Raw genomic sequence first — 10,543 nt, forward strand, 5'->3', positions numbered from 1 at the left:
AGTTTCACTGACCAGGGAACATTGACACTTCACAGGATAGGAGACCAGAAGTCGAGACCACACTCAGACAAACTTTGTCACAAACTATCATGCCTCCCATCTATTCTTCTAGGGCCTATTCATTTCTCCTCAAAGTCATTTATTCTCCCCTAAGAGGCTTGGATCCCCTGTCCCCTTTCCCTATTAAGAAAGATATTTAAGTCTGAATTCTAAGCCACCTCAGTGTGTTACTCATTTTTATCCTGAGTATCTACCATGTATACATGAGGTATATATTGTTAGTAATCTTGTTTGCTTTTTTCTTGTTAATTTCTCTTTTTATTATGGGGGCCTCACCTAAAAATTCAAAAGGTCAGAGGGAAAATTAGTTTTCCTCCCCTACAGTACATGTATTGATGTTATTTGTATCTATTGTGTATATCACTTTTCCTTGAAACACTGACTCTAATATAAAAAAAAAAAAAAAGTAAAACACAAAATTTTTTTTTCCCCCAGCTTTAATGGAAGCAAACTCATGAATAATATTTTCAAAACCTACTCATTTGCTTAGTTCTTTTTTTTTTTTTGAATTCTCCCAATTCATCACACCACCACTTCCCCCCCTTTGGTGTCCATAAGTTTGTTCTCTACATCTGTGTCTCCATTTCTGCCCTGCAAACCGGTTCATCTGTACCATTTTTCTAGGTTCCACATATATGTGTTAATATACGATATTTGTTTTTCTCTTTGTGACTTACTTCACTCTGCATGACAGTCTCTAGGTCCATCCACCTCACTACAAATAACTCAATTTCGTTCCTTTTTATGGCTAATATTCCATTGTATATATGTGCCACATCTTCTTTATCCATTCATCTGTTGATGGACACTTAGGTTGCTTCCATGTCCCGGCTATTGTAAATAGAGCTGCAATGAACATTGGGTGCATGTGTCTTTTCTTTTTTTTTTTTGCGGTACGCGGGCCTCTCACTGTTGTGGCCTCTCCTGTTGCGGAGCACAGGCTCCGGACGCGCAGGCTCAGCGGCCATGGCACACGGACCCAGCCGCTCCACGGCATGTGGGATCTTTCCCGGACCGGGGCACGAACCCGTGTCCCCTGCATCGGCAGGCAGACTCTCAACCACTGCGCCACCAGGGAAGCCCCATGTGTCTTTTTGAATTATGGTTTTCTCAGGGTACATGCCCAGTAGTGGGATTGCTGGGTCATATGGTAATCCTATTTTTAGTTTTTTAAGGAACCTCCATACTGTTCTCCATAGTGGCTGTACCAATTTACATTTCCACCAACAGTGCAAGAGGGTTCCCTTTTCTCCACACCCTCTCCAGCATTTGTTGTTTGTAGATTTTCTGATGATACCCATTCTAACTGGTGTGAGGTGATACCTCACTGTGGTTTGGATTTGCATTTCTCTAATAATTAGCAGTGTTGAGCAGCTCTTCATGTACTTCTTGGCCATCTGTATGTCTTCTTTGGAGAAATGTCTATTTAGGTCTTCTGCCCATTTTTGGATTGGGTTGTTTGTTCTTTTAATATTGAGCTGCATGAGCTGTTTATATATTTTGGAGATTAATCCTTTGTCCGTTGATTCATTTGCAAATATTTTCTCCCATTCTGAGGGTTGTCTATTCGACTTGTTTGTAGTTTCCTTTGCTTTGCAAAAGCTCTTAAGTTTCATTAGGTCCCATTTGTCTATTTTTGTTTTTATTTTCATTACTCTAGGAGGTGGATCAAAAAAGATCTTGCTGTGATTTATGTCATAGAGTGTTCTTCCTATGTTTTCCTCTAAGAGTTTTATAGTGTCCAGTCTTACATTTAGGTCTCTAATCCATTTTGAGTTTATTTTTGTGCATGGTGTTAGGGAGTGTTCTAATTTCATTCTTTCACATGTAGCTGTCCAGTTTTCCCAGTACCACTTATTGAAGAGACTGTCTTTTCTCCATTGTATATCCTTGCCTCCTTTGTCATAGATTAGTTGACCATAGGTGCGTGGGTTTATCTCTGGGCTTTCTATCCTGTTCCATTGATCTATATTTCTTTTTTTGTCTCAGTACTCTATTGTCTTGATTACTGTAGCTTTGTAGTATATATAGTCTGAAGTCAGGGAGTCTGATTCCTCCAGCTCTGTTTTTTTCCCTCAAGACTGCTTTGGCTATTCGGGGTCTATTGTGTCTCCATACAGATTTTAAGATTTTAAAACACAAAACTTAGGCTCAAATTCCATCCCGGCCACTTTTTAGCTGGGTGACCCACATACCCAGGTGTCTCATCTTCACCAGAAATTTTCTTAACTGTAAGACAGGGAAACAAACCTCTTTTTCCTTTCCTGAGCTCTTGTGGAATCAAATGAGAGGACATAAGTGAATGGCTTTTGTGATTCATAAGGCACTCAGGAACCCAAGTATTCTTAATGTCTGGGCCACAGTCTAGCAGAATCTCAAGATGCTAATCATCTAGAGATTAAATAATGTACCCATTGTTTCCTATGTATTAGTCTTTCTTTCCACAACATGATTGTAATATTCCCAAAGGAAAGATTTAGGACTTATATCAATTAGTGTTTATCATAATGTTAATTAAATTGACTAATAATTATTAATTTATTGCCATGTTGAAACTCTGCTCTAAGTCTTTTGCATTACTTGTATTTATCTCATTTTATCCCTATGGTAATCCTATGAGGTGTCTACATTTATTGTCACTATTTTACAGATATTGAAACTGAGACATAGAACTCCTATTCTAGCTCCATATCTTTTCTCTTCCAGCTTTTCCCAGACAAATGAATCCGGGAACATTCTACTATTGCCTAGACAGTTCAGGCTGTCTCATGATTACCAGAGGCGTCTAACCAAGGGCCAAAGACATTTCCCTGCACTGCCCCTGAAGCCTGGACTTCCCCAAGTGGAGATACAGCCTCTCCTCTAGGCTCCACACTCATGGGCACAGAGAGCATTAGTAAAAATGCAAAGCTATTGCTCTTAGTTTTAATACTCAGGTGCAAGTGACTGACAGATGGCCTTTTGGAGGTGGAGAGTTCATGGGCACCTAGACAGAGGGAAACCAGGGGAAGTCTGGGCCTGCTTCCAGAGGGCCCTAGGGCCTCAGGGCTCAGCATCCGTAGTGGTTTGAATAGTGTCCTCCCCCCAAATTCATGTCTACCCGGAAGCTCAGAATGTGATTTTATTTGGAAATATGGTCTTTGCAGATGTAACTAAGGGTCTTGAGATGAAATCATCCTGGATTGAGGGTGGGATAAGTGAAAGGAGAGGGAGAGTTGGACACAGAGATTCAGGGAAGATGGTCCTGTGAAGACAAAGGCAGAAATTGGAGTGGTGCTGCCAGAAGCCAAGGAACGCCAGGAGACACTGCAAGCTGAAAGAGGCAAGGAAGAATTCTCCCCTAGAAGCTCTGGAGAGAGCATGACCCTGCTGATACTTTGATTTCAGACTACTGATCTCCAGAACTGTGAGAGAATAAATTTCTGTTGTTTTAAGCTAGCAAGTTTGTGGTAATTTGCTATAGCAGCCCTAAGGAAAAGAACACAGCATGCTTGCAGCAGTTTGGGTGTGAGATGTCCTGAAGAGTAAGAAGAGTTTGCCACTGCTGCAGACCACAGTGGAGTCAATCTGGGTTCTTCCTGCCCTGGTATGGCCTCAGGGAGCCCTACAGACGTCCATGGCTGGGAGAGGTCAACCAGTGTCTAGAGGCCCTCAGTGCCACTTGTGAAGATGTAGATGCCCTGAGGAACTCTGGGTTGAGCAGGTCAAGGGGCTCATGAAGGGGCCAGTCTGATAGCTGTGGAGTACCAAGTCTCCCATTCTTGAGGCCATTTCTTCTCCTCTGCCATCTCCCTTCCCTCCCTCCCACCTTTCCTCCAAGTACACTGCATACTCTGCTTCTTATCACACTCAAATCTCCCTTCCCACAAATAAAAAGAAACTAGTGTCTTTCGTGAATACAGGATGGTGTATTAGTTTCCCATTCCTGCGTTAACAAATTACCACAGATTTAGTGGCTTAAAACAACACAAATTTCTTCTCTTGTAGTTCTGGAGGTCAGAAGCCAAAAATGAATCTTAAGGGGCTAAAATCAAGTGCCAGAAAGACTGATTCCTTCTGGAGGCTCTGTGGGGAGAATCCACTCGTCTCTTCTGGCTTCTAGAGGTTGCTGGCATTTCTTGGCTCCTGGCCTCATCACCCCATCCCTGCTTCTGTCATTACATCACCTTCTCCCCACTGAGCCTCGTGCCTCCCTCTAGTAAGGTCTGTTGTGATTACATTTAGGGCCCACCCAGATAATCCAGGATAATCTCCCTGCCTCAGGGTCCTTAATTTAATCACATTGGCAAAGTCCCTTTTGCCATATAAGGTAACACATTCAGAGATTCCAGGGATTAGGATGCAGGCATGCTAATGGGGGGCTGTTATTCAGTCTACCACAAATATGAACCCCTCCCTAAAGCACCCCACTTCAAGCACTGATCCCATTAAGCAGGTCACTAGTGGTGAACTCTGCCCTCAGCAAAGGTCACCAAAAGCAGGCTAATGGTTGGCTTTAGCCATCTGTGGGCAAGGGTTACAGCCCAGGGAAGCTACCTTCTGCCCTCTTCTGGAGCCAACCTGCAGGAAATTCCTTCCAGACCTGCTGTTGGCCTGCAAATTCCTGAAAGTTCCCTGAGAGCTGGGAGGGGCCTGGATACTGGGTCCTTTTGAGTGAGGATTCAGAAGCCAGGGTTTCTGGGTAAGCAGGAGGAAGAGAGTCCACTGAAGCAATGAGGCCCTCAACCCTGTGTTCAATCAGGCACCTCCTGTCATTTCCCTTCCCAGCTTCCAGTACGTGCCCTTTACTTGGTGTTTTCTGCTTAATATGAACTTTGGAGTCCCAGCACTTTGGTCAGAATCCCTGGCCCTGGCACTCACTAGCTGTGAGAGCTTGGGCAAAATACTCAAAACTTCCCAGTCTAAAATGAGGATGATAGAACATCTACTTGCCTTGCAGGGTTGTCATGGTGATTAAAAGAGATACAAAATATAAAGCATAGTCAGAAGTGACTGAGCTTAATGCATAAGTGGTTGTTATTTCTGAACTTCAGTGTACAATATGTCCCTATGATGACCACAGTTGCCCCTTGGGACACTTTCTCCTGGTGGCCCTCTTCTCTTTCCAGCTCTCCTTCTGCCTCTTGGTGTTCTCTTCATCTACCAGCCCCATCACTGGTCCTGCTTGCCCAGGATGCCTGCCTCAGTCCTCTTCTCTTCTCCTTGACCCCTGGGTAGATCTCATCTCATTCCTTGCCTTCTGTTACCCTTATCTATCTGCTAAGGGCTTCCCCCAAAGTATCTCCAGCTGAGCGCCTTTGCTGTTTAAATTAATATTCCTAACTCTTAGTGAATGTATCCTAGATGGATAACAGGAATCTCAACTTCAATGTTGGAAGGGACTTTATGCAGCTTCTTGGTTCCAAAAGCAATTTCTTCTCCCTAAATTCTCCACCTTAGTGAAAACTACCATTATCTCCTAGCTTCTCAAGCCAAGGAGAGGTTCCTTCCTCTCTTGCATTCTCCAAATACGTAAATCTTATCAAATTTACTTTCTACAATTCCCTCAAGTCCATCACTGTATCTCTGTCCACTCCTAGCCACTGCCTTAACTGAGGCCACCAACAGCTCTGATTAAAGGACACAAAGTCCAATAAACAATCCAGTTCCATGGCCAACTTTTTCTGGAAACAGGCTGGACATGATGAAACTTTTAAAAAGAACATGAATTTCTTTTTGCTTGATTTTGTTTTTTGTAATCTGAAAGTGGAAAATTACTTAAGTACCTAAAATAATTAAATTTTGATATTGACATTAAAAAATTGGGTACTACTTCACCCTAGGTTTTCAAACCAATGAAGACATTCCAGAAGTTTCCTATTAGGCCTAGGAAGTTTGACCTTCACAGAACAGTGGCAGGAATATCATCTTTGTCCTATTACCCAAAAGGTGTCAAAGCTAAAATGCCTGTGGCAGTTTGGGAAGCCCTGAAGGCACTGGAGAACTCCTCACACCTCCCAGAAGAGGCTCACAGTGAGAACCAGATTCTGTTGTCTTGGCCTTGTGGGGCAAATCCCCCAAACAGCTGCTGATTGGTGAGGCAGCAGTGTTTTGCCAAGGCCTGACTCTCCACTGGGTGACAGGGATTGGGTCAGACAGGCCCACTTCCTCAGAAAGTGAGTGTGTATACACCTGTTTCCACTGCCTGTTGTTTCTTGGCCCCATGTGAGGGCAGGGGGCTGTCAGCTGAGTAGAGAACACTTCCATGGTTGAGGCCCGGAGCCCGGCTGTGTAGCAGCCCTGGAAGAGGGATCAATGATGCAGACAAGGCCCTGCCCTTAAGGGGCTCACCTTTGACAGGAAACCAGGAAAGACCAACAAAGGAGGGCCTCCCCTGTTCCACCAGCAAGAGACCAGTGCTCCTCCCTCTCTGCTTTCTTTCGTCATTATCCTTCCACACCCTGCAAGCGTTGAGTTTGGTGAGCAATCCACTGCTGTGGTAGGAGGACAGATGTGGGTAGAAAAATGAGGGGGTGAAGGCAGGATATAGACATTCCTGCTAAGCTAGGAACCCCTGACCTGCCTTAGCCATGACAGATGCCTAGGCTGACCCCAAATTTCAGAGCCACAGGGAGATCTTAGATATCTGCTTTTAAATCTGATGTAGTATCCGTTCAGGGAGTATGATCCTGGGGAGGAAGAGCCCTAACACGGAAATCTATGTGCTCAGGGGTCTGCTGAGCCACTAATGGCTCAGACATGCTGGAAAGTCAATCACCATCTGAGAACTTCAGGCTGCCTCTTTGAAAACAAACTTCAGTGGGTGAGATGCCGGGTGTAAATGTGCCATCCCTGCACAGCCCTGAGTCACTGCTGCTTCTGCTTATATCTCACAGAGTACATATCCTGAGGATCCCATCTTGCAGTGTTGGTCTGAGCAGGGAATGAAACCCTGGGTCTGTATTAGTTTTCTAGGGCAGCCATAACAAAATACCACAGACTGGGAGGCTTAAACAACTAATTTTATTTTCTCACAGTTCAAGAGGTTAGAAGTCCAAGATCAAGATGTCGGCAGGTTGGATTTCTTCTGAGACCTGTCTCTTTGGCTTGCAGATGGCTGCCTTCTCATTGTGTCCTCACATGGATATCCTTCTGTGTTGTCTGTGTCCTGATTGCCTCTTCTTATAAGGACACGACTCATTTAGGGTCTATCTTAATGACCCCATTTTAAACTTAATTGCCTATTTAGAGGTCCTATCCCCAAATACAGTTACATTCTGAGGTACAAGGAATTAGGGCTTCAACATGAATTGTTGGGGGGCACAATTCAGCCCATAACAGGGCCTATTCTGAAAATCTCTGTGAGCCTGGAGTTGCAAACTGGGGACCCACTGTCAGGAGAAGCTGCAGTCCACATTGCTCTTTTTTCCCCCACGCTCCTTGCAAAGGGCAAAAAAGTTTACAAAAGTATGTCTGCTTCAGTTTCTATTCCCCTCAGTGAATTCTCACCCATCTCTGGTAATGCTTTTATCTATCAACTGTGGTGAGACAACAAAAACACAAACTCTGGCCTCTTCCAGGTGCAAACAAGCGATGATCAAGGTTAAAAAGAGATATCTGAGACCCACATAAGTAGCTCCTATCTGAGTCTTGTGTAGTGTGGGCTCTACAAGATACTGTCCCACTCCCTCAGTTGAACAGGTTCATTCCTAAAAGACAGTAAGAGACCTTGGACTTCTGCTCTCATCTGGTGCAGGAATTGCCCCTCTGAGACCACGTAAAATCTCTGCCCTTACAGATCCTGGGACCAGCAAATGGGTGCAAGGGAGAGGAGCAGGGTCTGTTCTGCCTTCCATTGGTTCACTGCCTTCCATTGGTTCACTGCCTCCCACAGCTTGAACTCTGAGCTCCTTGACCTGGATAACTTCTCATATAACTACACAGAGCTCACGCCTATGCCTCTCGGGATGTCTTCCAGGAAGAATCAGTCTCCTGCTGTGGAGCCGAGAACAATACCGACAAGACCGAGTCCCCGGGGAGTGGCCTAGGTTATGGCGGCCCTTGAGCGGCCGTCTGTCCCTTTCCCCACAGCTGCTGCTTTGGGCTCAGGCCGGTCAAACCCACCCGACTGCCCGAACTGAATGCCAAGCCGCAGACACCAGATCCTATTTCGTCCTCTGGTCTGTTCCTGCACACAGCTACCAGTACTTGTCTGAGTGGGGTTGGCATTTGAAAGAAAAGGAGCAAGGCTGAGGAAAGTGAGAATGTCAAGGGCTTAAAATAACAGGAGAAATCTTTGAGGCCCGCGCGGGAGTTTTGAGAGAGGGTGGAGTAAGGGGATGAATGGCCTCCGCTAAATTCTTCGCTGAGGAGTGATGCCCGGGCATTACCGACAACCAACACACAGGCAGGTTGCAACAATCCCTCACTTTCCCCGGCAGAAACGGGGCGGGACCGACCGAGATAGCGATTTCCCGCCGGAGCCAGAGAGCCACGCGGGGCGGGGCCCTTTCCGGCGGGGGTGAGGAAGTCAGACCTGCGCGCGGCTCTCAGCTGCCTGAAGGCCAGCCCCCGCGCGCTCAAGCCCGCGAATCCTTGAGCGTCCCCTAGTGACTCCGCCAGGCCTAACACCCCCCCCCCCCCCCCACTCCCACCCCCACCGCCCTCACTCCCACCCCCACCCGCCCACTCGGGACAGATTACAGTCCTGGGCCAAGGTCCGAGTACGAAGACGTCCTAGAAGAGCCCGACCCTACGGGAGGACCCGTGGCTGCCTCCAAGAAGCGAAACTGGGCGCCCTGGCCGCGCCCAAGAACGCAGCGGCAAGCTCGCCAGGCCAGAGAATCCGACCGACCAAACTCAAAGATCTTCACACCCCGGAAGGCGGCCAGCAAGCAGGGGACTAGGCCGGATACCTAGGCTTTCTTTAGCCTATCTGTTGGAGCCAAACGCTCTGCCCGCTCTAACAGCCTCTCCCCCCGGGCGTATGCGAGGGCCCGCCGGGAGAGCACGGCCAAGTGGCACAGCTTCTTCCAAGTGCAGTTGTGGGTGGCTCTGAAAAGAGCCTTTGGATATGATGGAACCTCGAGCCGAGCGCACACTTAAGCCCGCTCCCCGCGGATGCGGCGGGCCAGCTGGATGTCTTTGGGCATGATGGTCACGCGCTTGGCGTGGATAGCACACAGGTTCGTGTCTTCAAACAGCCCCACCAGATAGGCCTCGCTCGCCTCCTGCAGCGCCATCACGGCCGAGCTCTGGAAGCGCAGGTCAGTCTTGAAGTCCTGCGCGATCTCGCGCACTAGCCGCTGGAAGGGCAGCTTGCGGATCAGCAGCTCGGTCGATTTCTGGTAGCGCCGGATCTCCCGCAGGGCCACGGTGCCCGGCCGGTAGCGGTGCGGCTTCTTGACGCCGCCGGTGGCCGGCGCGCTCTTGCGGGCCGCCTTGGTGGCCAGCTGCTTCCGCGGGGCCTTGCCACCGGTCGACTTGCGGGCAGTCTGCTTTGTACGGGCCATAGCGAACCGAGGCACAAGCTCACCAGCGAAGCGATACACAAGGACAGGAACCGGGATCAGCCCACCGCAGCGGTCTTTATAGGCACAGTCTTTTCCCGATTGGGCGGGACAATAATTGAAAGTCCCGCGCTGGCTGTCCATTGGTTGTGACGTCATCGGCACTAGCGCCACTGATTGGCTTGGGCAGAATCCCCCCCTACCCCTGTCCACCCGCCTCCCTTTCTACTTTCCAGTTTGCCAACAGTTTTCCCTGCCTTGTTTTTCCTTTCTTTCAGGGTGAGAGTTAGTTTTGAGCGCAACTGTGTCAGAATGTTCCTCCTCAGCCCTTCGCTCCCTTGGAACGCGCTACCCGCGAAACCCTCTTTCTACGCTTTCTAGCTCCCGAATTGAACCTCAACCTTCTGTTTGGCCCCGCCGCCCCGCCGCCCCGCCGCCCCCGGAACGCCTTGTTGCCTTCTCAGAGCCCCCTAGCTTAGTTGGCATGACGGATCGTTGGGGGGTTTTTGTTTTGTTTTGTTTTCGCCTTTCGGTGCTTTTCGGATCGGAAAGTTATGCGCGGCCCCCTCCGGGGGCAAGATTCCGCCTCCGAAACCCTAAGTAGGGACCTGTACCTCCGCCGCGAAGGCGCCTTTTTTTTCCCCCTTTGACACAGTCGACTCACTTAAGCCAAACCCCAGGTCCGCCACACTCCCGAAAACTGTCCGCTCCCCTAACCGACTGGGGTGAACGGGGCGTGTACGTGTGTGTGAGAGAGGGAACGTCCCCTTGGTACTAGACCTCAAGTGTTGAGCAGAGGCCTGGGGAACCACTATACTATAGAGTCGCTCACTAGGCATCCGACTCCGAGTTAAGGCATCGCGGGTCGCCTGACGGAGCACTTAGAACGGAGTCGACCCTGGCGCCCAAGAGGCTTGCTACCTTCACCTGAGTTAACTAACCTCCCGGATCTACAACCCGCAGCCACCCACGTTTTCAAATAAGAAGGGTTGTTC

General features: G+C 48.2%; 1 protein-coding gene across 2 annotated transcripts; it reads right to left on the minus strand.

Annotated features, from left to right (window-relative positions):
• Positions 1-7,047: 7,047 nt before the first annotated feature.
• Positions 7,048-10,019, minus strand: LOC114899558 (histone H3-like). Of its 2 annotated transcripts, XM_029230435.1 has the most exons (2): positions 9,147-10,019; positions 7,048-7,552 (listed from the first exon to the last, which is right to left on the minus strand). In XM_029230435.1, exons 1-2 carry the CDS (start codon positions 9,705-9,707, stop codon positions 7,499-7,501), a joined length of 615 nt encoding a protein of 204 aa, XP_029086268.1. In that variant the 5' UTR covers positions 9,708-10,019; the 3' UTR covers positions 7,048-7,498. The 2 variants fall into 2 exon arrangements, with proteins under 2 accessions (XP_029086268.1, XP_029086269.1); XM_029230436.1 differs by lacking the exon at positions 7,048-7,552 and having other exon boundaries at positions 8,765-10,019.
• Positions 10,020-10,543: the final 524 nt, after the last annotated feature.

Source organism: Monodon monoceros, unplaced genomic scaffold (assembly GCF_005190385.1).
Source record: "Monodon monoceros isolate NGI ecotype Baffin Bay Population unplaced genomic scaffold, NGI_Narwhal_1 Super_Scaffold_18, whole genome shotgun sequence".
NCBI lineage: Eukaryota > Metazoa > Chordata > Mammalia > Artiodactyla > Monodontidae > Monodon > Monodon monoceros.